The sequence below is a fragment of the Brienomyrus brachyistius genome, chromosome 2, assembly GCF_023856365.1.
Source record: "Brienomyrus brachyistius isolate T26 chromosome 2, BBRACH_0.4, whole genome shotgun sequence".
Classification (NCBI taxonomy): Eukaryota; Metazoa; Chordata; class Actinopteri; order Osteoglossiformes; family Mormyridae; genus Brienomyrus; species Brienomyrus brachyistius.
Window position 1 is genome coordinate 18,226,305 of NC_064534.1, and position 24,436 is coordinate 18,250,740.

Below are 24,436 nucleotides of genomic sequence, written 5' to 3' on the forward strand. Positions count from 1 at the left end.
TTTTCTCCTATGCTGCTGCAATGTAATGAGTCACAGCGTCAGCTAAACTTTAACAATGTCAGTTTAGCTCAACAACCCTTACAACTGAATACATGGGCATGATTAATTTGACAGGACAGGACAGACAGACGGATAAAGACAGACAGACAGACAGACAGACAGGTAAAAAGTCAAGTCTATTTGCAGTGTCTCAGGGCTATTGTTGTCCCTTTCTTCTGATTCGCTTTGCGTTGGGGAACAAGTACAATCCCCAAACACAGAAGAGCACTATTTTCTCACAAACCTGTCAGGATGTGATTTTCAAATAAACCCAAAGGAAGAAAAAACAACATTTCTATATATATAGTTCTTTCTTTATACAATGTAATAGGGCCTCTTGGGTTCTAAAGGAAATTGTAGTTAAACCTGATGCTGACTTTTATAAGAGCTCCCATTAAGACTAGGCACTAAGGAGAACTGCTATATTGTACAGTATAACCCTGATAATAACAAGGTAAAGAAAACAAGGAACTGGGCTTCATTCTGCATTCTGAACAGGTAAAACGTAACACACACACACACACACACACACACACACACGAAGAAAAAAGAACAGGTGCAATGGGGCTGCAATATAAAGGAATTACTGACATTGTCTGTACGGTTCATGCAAATGTTGTGGGTAAATAATGCTTTGAGGTTTGAGGATTGTGCATTCCTATCTCTCTGGGCTATTATCAATTATCCAGGCATCCGCATCTTGCTCATTGACAGGGAAAGATGCTATAAAGAGCCTTGTGTTTACATGGCCTAATGATGCACAGCTACTCGCTTAACAAATGCTGAACATAAATCATGAATGCGAGGGTGGGAGGCTCCCAGTTTACAGTAGACAGTAATCGATCAATAATTTGAATGAGACCTCCCCCGCCATCTCCACCCAAGCCCCCCCCCCCCCCCCCCAACTACTTCATTATTTAAACAATTAACAAATCTTGGAAAGTCTCAGAGTGCACAGTGAAAATATTAAAAACGTTACCAGAGCTGCTGATATGCAAACAGGGCAGACTAACGTGACTCAAAACATCATCGGCATAAATAACAGCAGTTAACAGGAACTTTGCTAAAGCACCACTGGCAGACAATTTATACCTCAATAAAAAGTATCTGAAATAAGTGTGGAAATGTCATGCAACAAAGCTTTTGTGAGCACGCAAATAGGTCAGTGCACATCAGCTGACCAAAAAGCTGAACAACATTCATTTTTACTGCTGCTATTTTCCGGTGAGTAGATATTAATTTGTGCCTTATTGTGATCTTCTGACCACACTTCCACTTATTTCTATAAAGAGGGAAAAACCACTATCACTGAAACGCTGTAGATTTATAAGCATGTCAAACTTGGCACCCTTTTAAATAAATTGCCTCAAATCTCATTTGTTCCATTTCTATACTGCAGCTGACAAACAACATTAACTTCATTTCTCTGTCAAACATATTAATAAAATACATATAAAATACAACATTACTCTAACAAATAGTCAATCATTTAAATTGCAGGTTTATCAATGAATCATCTGTCAAGACTTTTGCAACTGTTGAGCTGTGTGCTAAATCACTAAGCTAGATCTCATAGCTTTAGCAAGCCATTTATTATTATTATTAGTAGTAGTAGTAGAAGTAGTATTTTCTTTGTGAATGTGAAGGCAATAACGTCTCCAGGGTTCTCCATTATGTGTGCGTGGGTGGAACAAAACAATGCTGAATCAATGTCGCCTAACATATATTACTATCCACACTAGCTTCTGTGTCAGTCTATTATTTATTTGTTTATTTGTTTATACAAAATACATACAGAAAATAATACATTAATATTGATTTTGTGTCTCATAATAGTACTAAAATGTGGCGCAAACATTGATTACCAGTCAAAGCAAGAATCCAGAAGTTGTGCATCACTCAGTCACAATGTAGTCTGATGATCTGTTGCTTCTAGTTAGGTAAGGACTGCTAGATAAACAGCTGAGTTGTGGTGACCATGCAGAAAATGTCAACTTTAGAGATGTACTGTAGATATGATCACTTCCAAATGTAAAACACACTTTGATTGTTTACTAATACTAATTAACTAATTAAATTTAATTAGTTTTAATACTAATAAAACTAAGTTAAGTGAGGCCGACCTGGTTTCATTTCCTTTTTAAAATGCAGGGCGAAATTGCAAAGATGTGTATAATGTAACAGGTATATTATTGGAGAAAATATTACAAATTAGCAGATGGGTGCATCCATGCTCTTGTCCAGGCCTAAGTTTGCAATCCAGTCTAGACACAGGAAATGTAAGTGCTTTAGTTAATATTTAATGTGTTTTGATATCGAATATACGTAATAAAGATTATTCCTACAGGGCCCAGTCAGTAGCACTGCTTCCTCACAGGCCCAGAGCTTACAGGGTTCACGTTCAGTTTTCACTCTGTGTGTGTGGAGTTCGCATGCTTTCCCTGTGCTTCCCCGGGAAATTAATGATCCAAGGCTTTAATGTTATATTGATTTATATATTGATCATATTCATCAAAATGATATATGAATTTATATAATAAAATAAAATTCTGAATCCACAACATTCAGTGTCTAGAAAAGGAAAATGCACAGCATGGCTTGGCTGTAAGGGAAGATCTTTGGATTGATGACACCTATGGTGCAAATCGGCCCTTTTCTTCCAGATCACCACTTCAGCAATCCGTGTGCTCTGCGAGGATCACTGGAATTTGGACAACTGCACTCTGACATAACAAGGAATCCAAGTGCCCACATGCTTCACTGCATGCAGCACAGCACAGTGCCATTACTAGTCATGTCCCCCTACATTTTAGAATGAAACCGTACGAGCTAAGATATCGCAATATTAAAACAATATTAATTTATGTCTCTCTATTAAATAGTGATTAACAGGTGGGAAGCTATATCATGTTCTGTCTGTCAGACTGTCTGATTAGCTATCGATAGCTGTCATTGTATCGTATATTGTAGTTTACACTACGGGACCGTTGAATGCTTGAATCTGATTGGCTGACGAACGTTCTGAGGTGTGCAATTATTTTCAGATAACCGCACGGCGAACGTAGTTCCAGGCAGCTCTCTTGACCGCATTACAGTTCCATATCACTTCGCATAGTTAACTGTAATAACGGAAATTAGCATACAGTACCTATACAGCACGCAGGACTAACAAAAACAACAACATGACATACGATTTTCCGAAAGTAAATTTTTATATTTACGGTGAATATGAAACTTTCAACAACTGGGCTGCAGCAGTATTAGTTAGCCTAGTGTACCAACTTAAAGGCTACACATGACATTTCTCACTAGCGAGGTAATAACAGCGCTGCATCTTAAAGCAGACTTACAGTTTAGAGACGGTGCTTCAGAACACTGTTGAGGGACACACAGAGGTAGCCTAATTCATACAAGCTCTCTCTCTCTCTCTGTCTCTCTCGCTCTCTTTCTAATAACTTCATTATTAACTGCATTAGTCTGCTATCAACGGCTCAAGCCTCCATTGCCATCTTTAAAATGACGTTTTGGAACTAGCAAAAGAGTCGTTGGATGAGATGCGGAAGAAATAATCCTACTCACAATAGCGATTTAAGTAGAAAAACCGGACGAATCCCTTGAAATATATCATCTGATCGATGTCTTGCGGTGTGGCAACCGTAGTATAAGCGGAATAATTGACTCCGGACCGTTGAATTATTAGAAAATAATGCACACCCGAGGTGTAACGGCCACTCCGCTTCGCGTCGTGGCCGCATTACCACCTCGGGTGTGCATTATTTTCTAATAATTCAACGGCCCGTCGTCAATTATTCCTTACTTAATGGAGAATCAGCTACTGAAATCAGTAGTTTTTAATCTAAGTTGAATCACACTTTAATAATTGCAGATATTTTTAGAAGGTTTTAGCATATTGTGGATATAAAGATTATTGCAGTAAGAACTCGGACATTCGCGAGGTTACATTCCAGAGGACCTAATGCGTCCTGCATCTTCTAAGCCTTCTGATAGTAGTGAGCCTAAGCAGCAGAGGAAGACCTTGATCATTCAGGAGAAGGTAAAACTCCTGGATATGTTTCAGGAAGGAACGCACACGCGGACGTTGCTCGCCATTATTAAAATGTTCTTATTTTTACATATTCCATTATGTATACAGAGAGAGAGAGAGAGAGAGAGAGGGAGAGAGAGAGAGAGAGAGAGAGATGTGCACACACACACACACTACATATTATTATTATTATTATTATTATGTTACTCATATCCTTAGCCCAACATCCACATAGCATATGTGTTGTTTTAATAAATTTACATGTATTTAAAGTGTGTTGGAGGGGTACTTTAAGGCTTAAACTATTAAAAAAAGTTTATTTATACGGTCTTTCTATATTGTGGAGTTTCACCTATCGCTGATGGCTCTGGAACGCATCTTCCGCGATAGGTGGTGGTTCACTGTATGTGCTTATTTCTATAGTTTACATCCTAAATATGCTCCCAAAACACTTTAATTTCATTTAAAAGTTAGCTTAATACATCACCTTTAAAAACCAACCCTTTTAGTGTTTAAAGAAAATGCTAATGTGTCTCGAGAGGGAAACTCGGGACGCATTTGCTATGTACGTAAACAATAGCATCTTTTAAAAAAAATTCTAATTTTTGTGCGTTGAATTTACATTAACGTGTGCTTACTGTTGCAAAATGGTACATTGACTGTTTTCTAATCTTTATGTAACCATTAGCGCTCTTATCACGTATTGCCGGGGCACGGACCGGGGAAGCAGGGACAGGACGCAAGGAATCGGGGAACACGGGATTTAATGAAAAGGTAAAGACAAGCAGGAAACAAACTCAAAATGACGTTAATGACCGGAGTTGGGAAACATACCTAAATGCAGACTTAAAAACACAGGACTAATGACATCAACGGGAAACAACTGATCACATGGGGATTCCACACCAGGTAGATGAGGGGGCGTGGCACATGGGAGGATCGGAGGAGCAGGTCATGGCAGTTCCAAAGGGAATAATCTTTGCGAATGAGATTCGCATTTTGTAAAGTTACAGTACAGTATGTACATAAAAAAGAAAGTTTCCATAAGGAAGCCACGTTTTTTTTTACGTATTTTAACTGATTTACAGTATAGGTTTACCGTATTTGTCTCTTATAGGAACTATGAAGTGTGAAAATTTTTAATGTAAGCCACTAAAGATTTATTAAGAAAAGCCTAAATTATACACCTTTAAAAAAGTGGCAAGTTATATTGATGAAGTGTTGTAATTTGATATCTATCAATCAACTCATTTTTAGACTGTATATTTAATGCAGTATCATTAGCAAAATGAAGCAAATCTCAACATGAATTGCAAGGCAAAAAAGAATATCATGAGGTGAGCAGGCTACAACAATTTGGGAAAAAACGTTTTTCAGAAGCAAACAGACAAGTGAACATGACTTTATGCATGATGACAATTGAATCTTATCCTTGACATCTGTGTAGACCTATTCTACTTGTAGCATATGGGTACCATGGTGTCCTCTCTCATTCTAATGACTCACATTCAAGTACTTCTAAATTGCCCTCAGTGTGTGATGTGTGTGTGTGCCCTGTGCAGGGGCGCTGTAAAGGGGGGGTAAACGATGACGATTCTCAGGGCCCATGACTGAGAGGGGGCCCAGAGAAGCCCCCAATAAACTGTGTTGGGGGCCCTGTCAAGATTCTTTTCATGGGGCCCAAAATCCTTAGCAGCGCCCCTGGCCCTGTGACAAACTGGCAACTCATCCACGGTATACCCTGCGGTCCCATAAAATGACAATCCCCTGGCTTGATTATTATTGATTTATGCTAATCTCTTAATAGGGGTGCACCGGTACACAGAATTCATAGTTCAATACAAACTTCAGTTTTGGGTTCACAGTTTGAAGCAATTTCGGTACAGGAGGGAAAATAGAATTAGTTTTTAAAATATTTATTGTCAAAACTACAAACACAATTAGCAATATATCCGAATTTGCTACAACGTATAACAGAGCCGACAAACAGTTTTGGTCTTATCAGCTACTCTCTCTCTGGTGTTCGTGTAATTTATTGGGAAGCCAAAATGTTCCCAAACCACCTGGGTGACATAACTGGGTGACAGTTAATGACCAGGATTAGCCGTAACTAATTCAAAGCCTCACTTAACTTAATGTTTTCTGTCTGTTTAACATACATTTCTGAATTTTCATTCTGCTCTTGTAATAAATGTATTCATTTGTTTCATTGTGCATACTAAACATGAATACATGTTCCGTTACAGCCCTCTTAGACAAATCTTCACTACCTTTCCTACCATCCCAAGAATACTTAATACCAATAAGACATGGAAATGAGATTTGTTATAAATATTAATTACAGCAATCCTGACTGATTTCTGGAAGACTTCCAATACTGGAAGCAACATCCAAAATGTTATTGCATGATATTACACACGATTACTTTTACACAGGGGTATAAAAAGAATCTCAGGGGTTTGCAGGTTACTGCATGATAATTGTTATAGACAGAAAAAGACAAATTCCATACAGTTAAAACACCAACTAGCTATTAATTTAATGTAAAGGTTAAAAAGTAAGAAATTAAGTCTAGCTGTTTACGTGAGACATCTTTACGTGAAGGACACTGTTAATAGGATATGTCAGAGATTAATGGCCTATGGAGCACATTACCTGAAGTAGACACATACATATAATTATATAGAGAGTCATTAGTCAACAGGAGCAACTCACTTTCCCGAGTGGCTTATTTTCAGCTTAGCGTTAGTGAAAAGGCAAGTCATGTAACTTTGACTGGGCAGTGCATTAATGTAATATAATTATCAGGTCTACTTTTGGCAAGAAACTGCAGATGTTAGGCTCTGCTGCCTCTAAATTGTGACTTTAATGTGTCTGTTATTAATCTTCCTTGTTTTTTATCCCTCTTGGGTAGAAAAATCTGTGCTCAGAAACAGCCCATACTTTTAGTCAGGCTCTGTACTGTTAGTAAACGTTTTATTATTTTGCTCTGTTAGATTTAAAGCTGTTTTTTTCTACATTTCCCCACACTAACTCCAGTTTCATTATTTATTTATGTGTGCTGTATTACTTAGAGGATTGATTACTTTTAAATTCAACTCAGAACATTAAATGAATAAAACATTTTTTGAAGAAAGGTGAGAAAACACCTTTTTTTATTTTTGGCTGCTGTTCTTCGGGTAATTGGGGGAATAACCTGCCACTAAAGCTTGTGTGCTGATATATAAAATGGATTTAGGTTTGTTTTGCCTGTGTGACTATAGCCGGAGGATTAGTAATAAGCCTGCCTGACCACATTGAAATGGCCATTTATCATGAATGTGGGCTGATTCTCTGTATAACAGACATTGTCATATTGACATAACAATAGCTACTGAGGGCTCTTCACCTACCTGAGTGGGCTATTGATCTAAAAGGGCCTCCACGGGGCTACTAGTGTAAAAATCCTCTACTGCAAACTGAGGACCTCAAGGACCAGCTGAGCTCAGCCTGCCAGGTGTGCATACATTTGGGGGAGCCGGGGGTAATCTTTTCTGGGCTGAGGAACTTTGCCTTAACCAAGGATATTAACCCCACCTCAGGGTAACACACATCTGTTGAAATTTCATGCCCTTCAAGTTGTATTATTAATCAACAGACTACAGTATGAGCATTGGGAATCCATCCATCCATCCATCCATTCATCCATCCATCCAATGCTTACTGAGAAGAGGGCCCTGGGGGGTTTACAGTAGCATGGGTGTCTCTGGATGGCATTCCAGTGATCAATGACAGCTAAATTGACTGCAGAATCTTATATGATTTAATCAAAAAATCCTATTACTATTACATACAATGAAATCTTTACCCATAGTGGAGAAAAAAATCCCTAAAATGCATGTAAGGGAAGAGGGACGTGAGGCCACAGTAAATCCCCAAAATCAAGCACTATTTTTATTACAAATGATCATAACATCTTAGTGCTAAATAAATGACATTTTACACGTAATTGATATGACTAATTTATTCCGACACAAAAGTCTCAAATAAGTGAATATAATCAAATAGACTGCCTTTCTTACACCTTTGCTGTTAATGACTTCTTCAACACATCAGGATGTTTTACAGTATAAAATATCTTATACATCATTGAATATGAAAGCACAGTCTGGCTCCTACATGTATATACAGTTGGCCTGGATTTGGTTCCAGGACCACCCCCCCGGATACCAAAATCCGTGATGCTCAAGTCCTTTATATAAAATGGTGCAGAATTTGCATATAACCTTCTCCCCATACACTGTAAATCATCTCTAGATTACTTGTACTACCTAACATAATGTAAATGCTATGTAAATAGCTGTTATACTGTATACTGCCTACACATCACTACGCTCACGTGGATTCGGCAGAGTGCTTGGTGCGCAGCAAATTCAAGTTTTGTTTTTTGGAACTTTTTGTATTACATTTATTTATTTAAAATTATTTTATTTCCATTCTGTGGTTGGTTGAACCTGCAGATACAGAGGGCCGACTATATATATATATACATATATATATATATATATATATATATATATATACACACACCGCACTTCAAAATAACATACCATAAGCTTTTAAAAGCACATTTTAATTTCAAGTTCTCTCTTATATCTTTTTAATCTAAATTTTCTTTGTAATATGAATTTTTCTTATGTGTGAAGCACTTTGAATGATCGCAGTGTACAAGTGGCACTATATAAGTAAACTTAACTTTCCTTCATTATATATTTTACATACTCAGGTGAATATGTAAGTCCTATATTCATAAATAATAACTTATTCTAATTAATTCTATCAGTAAATTTTATGAATTCTGTGTGAAGAACTCAATGGATTTCTTCATAAATCTATGGATAAATTCAGCAATAGCAGATACAAAGCACTGCTCAGCAGGAAAGTATATATTAAATTATCTATATTCATCACCGGGGGCGGCATGGTGGTGCAGTGGTTAGCACTGTTGCCTCACACCTCTGGGACCTGGGTTTGAGTCTCCGCCTGAGTCACATGTGTGTGGAGTTTGCATGTTCTCCCCATGTCGTCGTGGGGTTTCCTCCGGGTACTCCGGTTTCCCCCCACGGTCCAAAAACATGCTGAGGCTAATTGGAGTTGCTAAATTGCCGGTACTGCAGGTGTGCATGCGTGAGTGAATGGTGTGTGAGTGTGCCCTGAGATGGGTTGGCCCCCTATCCTGAGTTGTTCCCTGCCTCATGCCCATTGATTCCGGGATAGGCTCCGGACCCCCCGCGACCCAGTAGGATAAGCGGTTTGGAAAATGGATGGATGGATATATCCATCACCACCATCACTTCTGAAAGGAGACCAGCTGGAACCCAGAAACTAGAATCTCAGTTCACATATTTCCATAGTGGCATTTAACATATTTGATATTCATGAGGTGTACAAGGTCACAAAGTTTCTATTTTTTTATACTATCAAAATACGTATAGTTATATTAACAAAATGTTCTCTTTGCTGTGATACAAGCATTAGTTGGCCATATGATGACAGTAGGGGCAACTCGTTGGTCCTCGTCCACACAAACTGCAAAAGTGCAATAATTCCTCAATGTTGATGTTGAATCTAAGGTTTGATCAAAGAAAATAAATCTAACTAAGCCTGAAAGAAAGCGGAGAAAATTAACAGCGTTGATCTGGTAATCTGGTCTTCCAAATGCTTTTCAGAAAAGGCATTCATCTTTTTAATTAAAACATCAAAAGAATGCAGTTCTCTTTGTTCAGATGTGTTTTGCTTGTGCAGGTCACTGCTAGCCTTCTGACCAGGAAAGATCTGCCGTTTCTCCAAGGCAGCATGGAGCAAAGAGCCAAAGTTTACGGAACTCCTTAAAACACTTTTTCATAGACACACAAAGCACGAAAGAAACATTACAGCAGTATAAAAATGATCTTCAGCTAATTAATTTAAAACAGTGGGACGAGGGGAACATTATGTGTCAAATGAAGTAATAAAAGTTATTTTCTCTGAAAACCATGAGATTCATCTTTTTTTATGCTAAATATCCAATAATGTGGGAAAAATTTCTAGGTCAACATCAGAAGTGGATAAGCCTTATCGATGGTGGATGGATGAACATCAAAAGTTAGTGACCAGAGTTGCTATTCCGGGCAGTGAATGTGGATTCGATGTGATATTTCTATAAACTTGATACGCCTTGTCTTGCTTATAACAAAGTAGGCCTACAATGCAGACATCTGCGTACCCCTTGTTTGTGAACAATAACACAGGGACTTGTCCTTCTGGTGGAACCAACAAGTTCACTGACATACATAATACATTTTGAGGGATAAGGCTATTGCAGGTGGTCCATCATGTGGTGCTGTTTGTACAAATTGTTTCAAGAAATCCACTTCTGTTTTGCAAATCTTAAGGATGACTTGAACAATGTACCGAAGTGACTGAGTAAAACTGCAAAATATGAGTATGCTACCCAACTTTGAATTACTGTTTTGCTCTACATTCCATGTGCAACACTAAAACACCCACAAAAGCCAAAACCTCACAATGGTGGGAAAGCACATTTGTAAACTCACTATACTGTAGTTTCATTTGCTGTCAGAATTTTCACTTTTATCGTTTTAGCTCCTCTTGACCCAAGAATGAAATTGCATCAATCAGACTTTTCAGAATCTCACTGTTTTTCCTCACTGTGTCGTTGTGTTCGACTAATTGGAGATAGACACTTTTGTCAATCAAAGTATCAGTCCTGACTAGAGATGCCACTTTGGATTTTAGGAAGTAATACATGTCACTTTGGCTACGTTCACACTGCCAGTTATATCGTTCAATTCCGATTTTTTGCTTAGATAGAATTTGCCTATCTTGACGGTTCATATTCATAACTACAAGTGACCTGTATCTGACTGTAATGTGAACGCATCGATCCCCCGAAACGTCACACATGCGCACATTGATACGCTTTTACACGGGTCAACTGCATCACCAACAACAAAAAACGTCATATCTGTGGGACGACTCATGGCATTAAAAATGGAGGCGTTAGTAGCTCACGCATGTATTGCACTTTGCTCTGGAGGACGACAAACAGTGAATCAGCTGTACACGAGCAGGTCGAAAAGGAGATAAAGTCAGGCGGCTAGCTTTTTCTGTTTTTGCACTTATTGTTGGAACTGCTGCACCAAGAGATGTGTGGGTACGAGCCTGCCGGTGCAGGCTGATGATGTCAGCGCATGCGTATAAGCAAAAAGCCACATGAATTCCGATCTGTGCCTTCACATTCAGGCCGCATGGCCGCGAATCGGATACGTATCTGATTTAGTACCACATATGAAAGTGACACAAATCTGATTTGAAAAGATCAGATTTGCGTGCCCACACAGCCCTGAAAAGATCAGATCTGTGTTACATTAAGGCAAAACATCCAATTGGAGTCACTTCAGCATGGCAGTGTGAACATAGCCAAAAATTGTGTTCCATTTTCAACACCAAACAGGGTTTAATTTAAGCGCATCGAATATATGGGACAGGTGAAAACTCTAATTCTCACATTTACCAAAGGATTTCAGTACACAACTACACTGGCATGTTCAAGGATACAAATTCTGTCTCTGTACAAAGTAAAGTACAAAACAATACCCAGATACAATAGTCCACTCGATATTCACAAGAAATCATTATTATTGATAGTTTTTAACAGTTTTTCTCTCTCCTGGGGGTCACACTACATCACTAGAAAATACAAGTAAGGTAATTTGCGAGATGGTGACCAAGGTGTGTTCGAGTACATGCATACTGTTCTCATGATTTGATTATTTGTATTTAAATTAAATCTTGTTTTACTTATGACATTAAATGTATGCAGCAGATTAATATGATCCTAGGAGCAAATTCTGTAATATATTTAAAATGATAAATCCATGTCAACCTATAGTACTTCCCTCTGTTGCATGGATTGTTGCTAAGAGCATATTCAGGAATAACCTTGGACCAGGGAGAGGCTGACATACAGCTGAAGTGACCAATTTGAGCAACTATACTTAGCTTGACTGTATCTCAGACCACCTGGAATTTTGAAGGGAGATCGCAGTCCAGGTAAATAGACACTTCTCTATGAAACTTGAGAGAGTTCTGTTTTTCTCCAGACTTCCAAAGTTAAACTCAGTCATTTCTAATTGTCAGGGACATGCTAACAAACAGGTGACACCGATTGTTTTTTATTTGAATGCTAAATCCATTAGTGTGTTAGTCATGGACCGGGCTGCTAATACTCACCGAACGTCCCCCGGGTCATCGGTTACCAGCACATCAGTCTTGCAGCTAGCTATAGGATTGATTGACAGCTCTACTGGAGGCACGACAAAGCTTTTGCTTACTGGAAGCCACAGCCCTTGTCCAAGCCCATAGGTGGATCTAAGCAAAAGACAAAGTGACATAGAGGGACTTACAGATTGGACAGAACAAGATACAGAGGATCTCACCAACTAGTGCAAATGCTCAAAAGCATTACAAATTATGCATAATGGCACGGAAAGTCTTCATGCACCCCACTATTGTACCGGAGTTGTTATTCTTGAGTCTGCTCATTCTCCTTTGACCTCTCTCATTAACAAGAATTTCTCCCCTTCTCACCCACAGAAATGCCACTGTGTGGATGTTTTTCGTTCATCACACCATTCTCTGTAAACTCTAGACATCACGGTGCGTGAAAATACCAGACAGGCGTCTGTTTGCAGTGACGCTTGAACAGTCACATCTGACCCCAACAAAACCACACCCAAAAATGCTTAGGTGACGGAACTGAACTATCTTGGCTTTGCTTTTAAGCTACATGATTTGCTTTTTGGGGAAGCAGACTGCTCGCCTTAGCAAGCTGGTATACCTAATAAATATACATGTGAAGAGCAAATTTTCTAAACTTTTGAGATTCGTTTTCAAGAGAATTTCTGTGGGCTTTTTTTTTTCTGGAAGAGATTTGCTGCCGTCTTCAATCTCATCATGACAGCAGGTTCTGATCACCTGTGCTGCATCAGAAACTTAGATGGTGGGAATAAGGGCACTTACAGAAACTCCCTAGAGTCCTTCTCAGAGTGTGTCGTACAGAACCACCGTGACTACCAGCGTGCAGCTACAATGCCTTTACTTTTGGTGGAATTTCAAAGAGAATGTTCTTGTCAAGGGGAAAGGTTAGTCTGGTCACAAAGGCTTGGCTGGGAAAGCCCTCGGAACATTCCTTCTGGCAATTCATTTTGTGAGGAACCTTCCTTTCAGAATTTTATTGGGGAAAAAAAAAACTATACAAGCGAAACTGCGGTTGCCCTCATAGAGACAGACATCATAAATTCAACATATACTGACAGTTAATCAGTGTGCAGTCCAACAGAGACACATATGAATAGAAAGACTGCTCACCGGAATATTTTTTCTGGAGCTTGCTCTCCTGTAACAAGGTCATAACCCTTTTCTAGGTTTGAATAGGGCCATGGACTGTGATGAAACAAAATAACAAACAAAATATAAATATTAAAACATAGATGCTATAAACTCCATATTTCCAGCATCATCCTCCGTAATTACCAGCACCATCTGCTTACAGTACACGCTGCCTGCATTAACAGTTTATATATCAGAAATCTGAGTATACTATGGGTTTGAAGTAATTATCCCCAGCCTGGAATAGAAATAGTTAAACGGCACTATGCATTATGCTTTTTTGGTATAAACTGACAGAAGTTACCCTTCGTTGTGTCCCCAGTCGCTCCGAACACAGAGGTGTTTGTGTACTGGGTCAATGGAGTATCCCTCATGACAGCTGCATTCACCTGCAAAACACAAAGTGACAAAGGGACTCATTTTTTCCCCCTTAACTGAATTAATGGCTGACAACGTGCAGGACGGCCAGTCTCATCCATCATCCGAGGAGTCCAGCTCAGTAATCACCCCACAAGCTGTTTGCTTTGACAGCAACACATCATCTCTTTACACCCGACCTGACCTTAGCCTTATTTCCACCTCACCCTCCCCTCATCTTTCATTTACCCCCACTCCAAACCATTCTCCAACACGTCCTTTTCATACGATTTGCCCTCGGGGGTAGAGATGCCGGTTGCTAAAGTTAAACCATATACAGTATTTTTGAAGACTTGTCTAGCAGTAATATGGAAAAAGTAAAATGAAAGACAATTATGGGCATGTTCTTGCAATGCGAAAGTCTCACGTAGAGGGACATCAGCATATTTTGGTGTATAGGATAATGTTGCTGGGGTAACTGGTCTGCCCTTCTTGACTGATCCCCATCAAAAACCGCAACTGGAAAGTTAATTCGATGAGAAATGGACCATGTCAACTAGACAGTGTGACAGAAGACAGTGCGAATTGGGTGATTGGTCTGAGAACACTCATTACAGTATATTGCAGGACTAATTGCAGCCTTGCATCTTGAACCCCTGAGGAATGCACCTGCCATGCAGTTGCACACTTGCTGACATGTCTTCCTGCAGTGCGAAGCAGATGCCAGATAAGATTGTGCATCAAAACCTCTTTGGACAGCAGTTTCAAAATTGAACACAGTGTTTGCAGTTCAGCGCTTCCCCAAGTAATTTTTAAAAGCATAATTGCAATTGTTCAGTAAATATGTATGTATTTCAACCAGGATACTGACACAAATATGAAAAGAGGCATGTTTGTAAAAAAAAAAAATGACCATACGTGCATGCAATCACAGAACAATTTACATTGGATATTGGAGGCATGCATGTGTGCATAATTCTGACATAAAATCATTTAAACTTCACGACTCAGTGGCTGATTATTGAACCTCTTAAAATGGCTACCAAAGGTCAGCTGAGTGAGTAGCAAACATACTGTAACCGGATGACCTTCAGGATATCGGGCTTCTTACTCACCCTAGTATGTAGGGAATTAGCATGTTCTTTATATTCTATGCAATAGAGCCAATGAGAAGTCTGTCCTTCAGCATTGACAAAAGTTACAGTGTTGACTTTATTAGTGTAATAATGCACTTGTAATTTCATTATAACACAAATTGGACGTACATGTGTGTAGCAGGTAGGCTAATCGAAAACAAGTTAATTGGTGTGTTTCTCAAAGGTATCCCAATTAAGTTGCAAAGAAACAGCGTTTTGTTGAACAATATTGCATTTTGGAATGAAGGCGTCTACAGCATTTTCTGAGCTTGGGATGCTGTAATTAAAACACATACAGGTATACTGGTTTTTCAAACCTTCCTTTCATGTTGTACCAACTAAAAAATATGTCTAATCGAATTGTTGCACTGACCTATTGAACTCTGCCTGTATTCAGAAAATAGCAAAACCACTTGTGTCATGATGCTTCATCCTATCAAAAAATATGAAAGAAATCTGTGATGTAGGAAGAAAAGAAACATCCCCTTTAAGCATTGTGGAAACATGGACCGTGAGGGACTCATTTTCCTTGTACTTGTATTTGAATGAACCTAATTCTGACATAATCTCTCATACAAAACCAAAACTAGCAAAAATAGTCTTAAGTATACTGACAAAAAAACAAAAAACTGTTATACATACCATTGAACCTTTCACATGAAACAATATGAAGGCTGTCATGTAGTGCCAGAAGTGTTAGCAGTCTCCACTAAATGAGATAGGTCAGATTAGAAGATCCAGTTTAGAAATCCATAGGCATCAATATGGAGTTGCCCCCCACCCCCATTTGCAGCTATAGCAGCTGCCACTCTACTGGGAAGAGATTCTGGGGGAATTTTGCCCATTCATCCAGAAGAGCATTTTTGAGGTCAGGCACTAATTTTGGTTCCGAACGCCTAGCTTACGATCTTTGTTCTAGTTAATCCCAAAGGTGTTTGATGGAGTTGAGGTCAGGACTCTGTAGGATCACACACGCACATATCACAAAGCTTAAATTCCAGGTGGTCTGAGACAAGGCCTAGCCTGTTACGAGAGGCTCACATTTGCCTAGGCATCAAAGGGGGGTTCGTGACCTCACACTCACAAACACACACAAACACACGCACACACACACACACACACACACACACACACACACACACACACACACACACAAAGACACAGATAACAAGGGAGGCCAGCACTCCAACTTTTATTGCCCAAATATTTAGGGACCTACAGAAAGCAGAATGGACCTCAAGGACAGGGGTCCCTCGACTTGGCACACAACCCCATCCCTGTCCATCCTGGCTTACATACCACTCACCCAATAGAACAACACCCTAAAGAAAGTTTCTTTTAAGTTTGGCTTTTGTATACCCTGTTTATTGATTTACTCATAACTACTAGTCTCAATATACAGATTATGTTTGTGTGTGTCCTTAGACAATCTTAGTGTTTTGTGTGCCACCCTTTTGATCATGTTCACAGAGTATCATCTATTTTACCCCTTTACACTTGAACACATATAAGTTTCAATAAATAAATAGGTATAGCTACCACTGCATATGCAGCACTGTATGTCCTCCTGGTTATACCAGAAGAATCTTGGAAATCTAGTGTAACCAGGTATCTCAGTGTCTCCTAACTTCCAGAGATTCTTCTTTCTTAGTTTAACAACCCCCCCCCCCCTTCTCTTCCACATCCCTCTGTGGCCCTTATCTGATCTTTGTGGCCTGTTAGCATTTCTTCACTTGCTATGCTGCATTAAAAGAACTGAATTAAATGTGCATTATCCATTCTGGGGAGAAGATCAATTGGGATAAGCCACACCAACCAAAATATATTGTTTCCAGACGTGCAACTTAAATTGGTATTGCCACAAACTAACAGCCACACCTATCTAAGGATAAGATGTGCTGTTTGAATGTGAATATGTCATGTAATGTCTGTACAAAGAATAACATCTGTTGAGATGTAACTCAAAACACCTATACCGTATACCGATGTGGCTAGGCTGATATGGCTTGTCTGGTATCAAATGATGGAAAATCACTCGAGATTCCAAATCCGGTAAGTGGTTACCATGAAAGTGTATGTATCAAAAGTTACACCAGTTTAATGAAAATCATAAATAAAGGGGAATCAGTCGGGTCATAAATCCTAAAAGGACTGATACAGACCGCCTTCTAAAAGCCCGCCAAATGGATGGTCAGCCATTGGTTCAGGTTTCGAATTCCTGGTCATCCCCATTCATGAACTTTAGACTATAAAACCTGGCACCTCAGAACAAAGCCAGGGGGAGTAACAGAGAGACCATCAGCCCAAAGAGAGGCAGAGAACATCAGCCCAGGAGAAGAGAAGCCCACAAGAAGCCGTCCTGAAGCCTGCCAGCGAAGGCCCAGCTGGACAGAGAACTGCAACTAAGACAAAGCTTCACAAGGAGAGAGAATCAAAGGGGCTCCACTCCAAAAACTGCTCCCAACGCCACTTCTTCCTGAGTGCCATCATCCCGTCAGCTCATCAACCTCTGCTACCAAACGCCAAGTCCACCCCTCCCCCCTCCACTCTGCAACCAAGTAAACCAACTTCCTTTCATTCTAACAACATAAGTTGTTCTGTTAACCTGCTATATGACTTTAGGGTCATGTTTCCACAAACTGTGTTTGCTTTGCAGAACAGTATTTCCCTTTTAAGGTTACCCATTTAAATCCGGTCATTGCATTTCCATAATTACATTGTTTGTTTCTATTCCGTTATTTTGTGTTTGTTGTTTGTGTTAAGTGTAATGTCTGTCTTATGTTAGTTGTAGTGTTAGTTGTGAATAAATGCATGTCTTTTACACAACTTCAGTCTCCGTCATTGAGTGCTCACAATAGTCCCTGCCTCTGTGCGATCTGGCTACTACGCTCTGAAACCTCAAACCTCGCCTGAAATATCGCGAGACTCTCTCTCATCGGCCGTGAGGGGAGCTTCGCTACCGATCGTTTACATTGCCTGGTGATGCAGCTCGCTGGACGAGCCTACTAACCCAGGTTACTAAGGGGATTCGTAATTGAGTTTGGAGGAGCCGACCATTCAGCATAACAATTGGCTAATAATCAGCATAAAATAATAATTAATTAAAATGTAATTAATTTCAAAACATATTAGTGGAAAATTTATCTGAGCTAATAATTCCTACAGCTCTGTGCAGGCCAGTCAAGTTTTTATGAACCTTGTTTTGTGCACTGGGGCACAGTCATGCTAGAACAGAAAATGGCTTTTCCCAAACTGTTCCCAAAAGGTTGGAAGCACAGAATTGTTGAACATGCAAACAACCCAATACCATTATCTCTCCTCCACCAAACTTCAGAGACTGCCTGACAGAGAAGCATGATTTGGTCACTGCACAGAACACATTTCCACTGCTTCAGAGTCCAGTGGCAGTGTGCTTTACACCACTCCTTCCAACACTTGGCATTGCACTTGGTAGTGTTAGGATTGCAGGCAGCGGCTCGGCCATGGAAGCTCACTCCATGAAGCTCCTGGGATACAGTTTTTGTGCTGGAGTTAATGCCAGAAGAAGTTTGGAACTCTGCAGTGCTCTGCCATTTTGTGGCTGAGTTGCTGTTGTTCCTAAATGCTTCCACTTTGTAATAATGCTTGTCCGGGGAATATCTAGTTGGGAAGAAATTTCACAGACTGACTTATTGCAAAGGTGGCATCCTATGACAGTACTGCCCTTGAATTCACTGAGCTCTTCAGAATGACCCATTTGTCCACAAATGATTGTAAATATGACTGCATGGTTAGGTGCTTGATTTTATTCAGTTATAGCAATGGGTCTGAATGAAGCACCTGAATTCAATGACTAAGAGATGTGCCCCAATATTGTTGTCCATATACAGTAGTGTATGTTATATGTTAATGCTGCTGTAACAAGAAAATTTCCCTCTAAAGCAGTGGTTCTCAAACTCGGTCCTCGGCATCCACTGCCCTGTTTGTTTTCCTGCTATCCCTGCCCCACACACAAGTCCCAGCTGTCTTTCAGCTTCTGACTGACTGAACACACCTGTTCCAGGTAATCAGCAGTATGTAGGGCAGGGATAGCTGGAAAACAAGCAGGGCAGTGGGGCCTGAGGACCGAGTTTGAGAACTACTGCTCTAAGGGATTCATAAAGTACTCTCTCTCTTTCTCTCTTTCTGTCTTTTAACAACATAATTTGCTAAACCATTGCCATTTGAAGCATATTTACTCCAGCTAATAAAAAAAGTCTTAGGAGTACATGCACAGCAAATTTCATAGGTGAAAAAGTTACCCGAAAGGAATTTCTACTCTGAAAAGCGGATCCTGAATTACAAACGCAAAGTGATGTTCTACAACCTGCAGAGTAAGGTGTTCACATCCGAGTTGCTGCCATTTCATCAACACTCACCTCACCAAAAACTACACCACCTATCTATAGCTCTGCACCATTCTCCTTGTTCTTGTCCCCTGCTTTCTAATGCATTCCTCCCCTCAGCATTACAAGGAGGAAAAGGCTTTATTTCGCCCTGGTATAAGTGAGAAAGTCTTCATAGCTCTAAAACCTGAAAGGGATTAGCAGCTCCACTGAAGGAAGACATGTACCACAAGGATTTCTGCTCCTGAAACTGAGGCACAGAGGTAACAGTGTGGACTCGATGGGGAGAATATGTGGGCGCGGGGAGAGGGGGGAACAGCTTTAAGAATTGTTGCCAGACTTCTTTGTCTCTTTATTTCTCTGTTCCTCTGTGCATGTATATCTTATAAATTGTGAAAGACACTTTAGAAAGATACAGTGCAGAAGATCTAAGCTCAGCACTTCTACCTGATTTCAATCAATACCTACAATCTGGTGGCAGCTGGTGGCTCTTTTACGGTGGAACTTTCTGAGGAATGACTGACAGCATGTGGCATCAACTCAGGCCTTGGGCTTCTATAAATTATGTACTTTACATTTTATTTATTTAGCAGATACTTTTATCAAAAGTGACATGCATTTTTAGGAAAGCATGGGTCAGACAGGCCCTGGAGCAACTGAGGCTAAGGGCCAAAGGCTGGGCTAACCCTGTCAAACTGGGGATCTGAAACGGCGAACTTCCAATTACAGGCATAGCATCATAACCCACTGAGTCATAGCTTTTCCATATAAAATGTTACGATTTACCCCGAAAAGAAGTGACAGTGAATAACGCTGATGAAGCTTGGGAGTCTTTTCCCATAATAATCTCACAACACCACCACTCATATACTGTATGATGATGGCAGGTACTTCTCCACGCTCCACGTAACGTAAAACTGAGACCATTTATAAAGACGATGAAGAAAAAATGAAAGAGAGTGTGGTACAGGCACACAGCCAAGCATGTGCACATGCACAGATACTGCAAGCACTGCATCTAGGTTTAAGCAATTAACTGACTTTTCATTTTTAACCAATTGATTTTTTCTTTGCTAAGAGTTAATTAAATTAGTTAATTAAAATAGAAATAATCAGCATCTTGATTTTATAGATGAAATATGATCATTTTTGTAATATGCCTATTTATTGAGCAAGGGATAAGCATAATTGGTATGAATAATGAGCAAAGAGGCAGGTTGCAGTAAAATTGGATATAATTCTGTTTTCCAATCTTGTTCTAATAAGAGACTTTAAAGCACCATATAAAATGAATTTTTCATAGTTTTTCATTCGTCATTCTGAGGACCTACTCAAATCATTCAAAATAGCGAAGAAAGGGATGTGGTGAATTGCATCCAGGATTTAATATAGAAAATGTACTGTAGAGTGCACTCGACTACTCTAATAGTACCTGTGAAGACTGACAATAACATTACCAAAAGACTCTTGAAGAGTGTATATGAAAGTACAAAGTTTTCTGGAAGATAGTAATTATCCCGTCTAATTCCTAATTGTTGTCTTCCTATTGGCAGTGCTTAACTGATATCATAACAGATTGCTTGATGCAAACTGTTTCGTCTCATCAGCACCTCACAAGTTCCTCCAGGTGCATTTCCTGTGTATGGATTGATGTGTGTGATGCTCATTTTATATTAGTTGTTATGTGAAGTAGTACGGATATAGCTATCAAACTCACTTAACAGATTTAGTAAATAAAGAAATCCATGCCACTCCCCCTCACACAACACACCTACTGTACAAGATGCGTACAAATAAGAGGGACATACGAGAAGTCGATGAGGGAAAACGGCTGTGTCAGAGGACAGTTTACGATGTTACAGCACGTGCAGACGCCCGGCTGAGAAGGCAGAATCAGCATTAGAGGAGCACACAGAGAGCGCACAACAGCGAGCCTTTCAGGAAGCACAGCGCCCGCATTTTTAATAAGAAACAACGGGGTTTCAGTACCTGCAATGCTTGACCTCCTAATTTTAGAACAATGACATCAAAGCCATGAAAAATGCTTTATATGCTTGTTAACAATCCAGATCAATGACATGTCAGCCATTTATTCTGAGGGACACTTAGAGGTACAGCACCTATAGATTCCTGGTTGCATGAAAAAATTTATTCTCTGGTAATTTGAAACAATGCTGAATATAAATTATTTAATATTCAAAATGTGAAATACATTTCAGAAAATAAACACATTTAGAATTCATATATTTGTTTTTTCCAAGTCATTTTCTCTACATAGCACAAGTGCACTGACATTACTGCTGTAGCCACTCTTTGCGTATACTTTGCGTGTTTTTGTGCTAACACCAACCTGTGTCCGGGTCACAGAGCTGCTCACACGGGGCGGTGGTCCTCTGCCCGCAGTAGTCCCTAACCCACTGGCTGCTGGAGTTGGTTTGATAGTAGAGAACCAGCTTGGCAGGATTCAGCCAGTCCGACACATCAAGGTAACTCCCCATGCTCACCACAAAAATGCTCCCTACCACCATCAAAGGGGACACAAATTCACATCAAGATCAATGCTTTAAAATTTGCATAAATGTGTACTAATAAAATTTAGCTGACACATATCTTATGCAGATTAAGTTTTGGGACCCTTTTATTTAGCACTTTTAGTTTATGTTTGATTTGACAGTTCAATGTGGAACTGGAACTTTGTTTCAAAACAAAGACAAATTTCATTAAAAAATTATATTTGGAGACAAGCTTGGCAATTATATTTAACACACGTGACACGTGACAGACTTTTGCCACCACTTGGATGCAATGAATATAAACTAGTCTGGTTAACTGAGCGCATAGATCTAAAATTAAAGTCATTTAAAAAACTATGTGTCACAGTCCAGGATGCATCTGCATCACTGATGACTTCAGCAGAAAGACAAATTATAAATAATTTTTTCGAAGAATTTTCAGCGATCTGGGAGCCTTTTCACTTACTGTAAGTACGTTCCATTTCTCCAAAACAAATCATTCCTCATTTGAGAATGCAGCTTAAATCACGGACTAAGAATTAATCAATTCATTGTTATTGCATATATGCAAACCATTGATATACAAGAAGTTATTTTTGGAGATGGGAACACATTATCAAAAAAAGCATTTTGATTTTAGTAGTATCTACTGTATATTGAACACTGTCTTATTAATAATACTGTATAGTTTTGTGTTATAAAATCATTTTAAACATGAATGTTTACCAAGTATCCACTGCCTACGTGAACGAGAAGAGAAAGGTAGGAGAGAGGGGGCCTCACCGTCAGCGACGAAGTGCTCCGGGACGTGCAGGATCACCTTCACCGTGAGGGGGCAGGACAGCTGGCTGCTGTACACCACAGCTAAGATGCACGTGCTGATGGTGAGCAATGTCAGAGTGGCCTTGTTCACTGGGCTGCGCACGGCACCTGGAGCAAGCACAGGCCGTGACGAAATGCATGATGGGTACATTCGCCCACAGCACCATAACACTGTTTTGCTATGTCATGGCATCAAAACTAAGTATTCACTGACTCATGGTGTGAAAATTTTCAATAAATTGTTACAAAAATCGCAACCTTATAAATTTTCCAGTTGCCTTACATGTACATAAAATTTGACTTGATTAATCACCAAGAGACATAAATCTAGGCATACAGAGGTGATTGATTATATACCAGTTTAGAATTTGAATTTGACAAGACATTCAGTTTTATTGTACTCTTATCTTTCCACGCCATAATCGTTTATCTTAATAATGGCTAGAGACGTCTGAATCTACTGTATATATCCTTACGCCACCTTCCTTGACTAACACACAGAACAACCTTTATGGGACGAACTTCATAGAGGTTATCACATGGGTGTAAGAGTCACATCAGAAAGTGCCGTACTTTTATTTAAAAGCAGTATCTCACAGTTATGTCAACCTTCACCTGTGTACTAAAAGACTCCGGGAATATAAGACAAAAGGGAACATAAATCAACAGATAAAGACAGATAAAACTACTGGATATGGAATCCAGTTTACATTGGCAGAGGCAACTTATTGACCAAAAAAAGTTTAAAACAATAAGAACCCAAAGCAACAGAAACACCCCTATTTTTTATTCTATCACATAATATTTTGGTTTGCTCAGTCCTTATCAAATGCAAATGTCATGGATCTGTGAAGGATCATTTGGGGATAAGTCACGTTACAAATGAAATCCAGAACAAGAGGTGAATGGTCCAGATGATGAGGTGAATGGCATTTTACCTAACACCACACTCACTGTTTATATTCATTTGTTTCAGTATTATATTATTTAAATTCCATGTGGTACGGCTTAATTGATAAATTTATGAATTAATTTTAAAAATGCAAACATTTCATAAGAGCTACATTGAATTCTAGACTGCCACCTTCAGACATTTAAATGCTGAAGTGTGACATTAATAACAGCAGTGATAAAATATGAATAGACTTCTCTGTGCAATCTTAGAAAACAGTAACAGACCTCTCCATCCATCCATATATACATAGATTTATCCATCCATCAAACAATTTTTTCTGGTCATGGTCACAGGGCGCTGGACCCTGTCCCAGTCAGCTCAGGCCACTTCTCTAAGAAGTTAAACCCACATTTTGGTTCGTGCAACAGGGGAATTCTGGAGTAAAATCTTAGAACAATGCAAAAGCAAAGGATATTTTAAAGAAGGATAAAGAGTAATTTATTCATATTAAAATCAGCCTTTAGGCATATTTGTCACGGTCAAACCAAGAATTACTTTCCTTTAGGTGAGGTAAAGTTTTTATAACGACGTTGTGAAAGACCACATACAAAATGTGATGAAATTCAGCATGAGACTGGTTCATTCATGATTGTTGTCGACAGACATACAGACAGATAGATTTAATCAAATTTAATCAATGTACGTGGCACACTGCCCAAATACTTCCCATCCAGTACTTCATTAGCACCTGTTTTCTATTGTGAATACCAAATCATATATTCAACCAAGTAACAGCTACTGTACTGTATCCCCAACCAAGCAAAACGGGAAAA

At 39.4% G+C, this 24,436-nt stretch overlaps 2 protein-coding genes across 4 annotated transcripts in view; one reads left to right on the top strand and one right to left on the bottom strand.

Moving 5' to 3' along the window:
* LOC125716036 (astrotactin-2-like) overlaps positions 1–24,436 on the bottom strand; it is a 228,358-nt gene that overhangs the window by 100,697 nt on the left and 103,225 nt on the right. For all 3 annotated transcript variants that reach the window (XM_048988276.1, XM_048988269.1, XM_048988284.1), the window contains 5 exons: positions 22,670–22,816; positions 21,724–21,891; positions 13,821–13,905; positions 13,496–13,570; positions 12,359–12,496 (listed from right to left, as the gene is read on the bottom strand). In XM_048988276.1, the coding sequence (XP_048844233.1) occupies positions 12,359–12,496; positions 13,496–13,570; positions 13,821–13,905; positions 21,724–21,891; positions 22,670–22,816 (613 nt within the window). The remainder of the gene's footprint in view (positions 1–12,358; positions 12,497–13,495; positions 13,571–13,820; positions 13,906–21,723; positions 21,892–22,669; positions 22,817–24,436) is intronic.
* Positions 1–24,436, top strand: part of LOC125716164 (basic proline-rich protein-like) — a 386,857-nt gene that overhangs the window by 37,867 nt on the left and 324,554 nt on the right. The gene's annotated exons all lie outside the window — the stretch shown is intronic.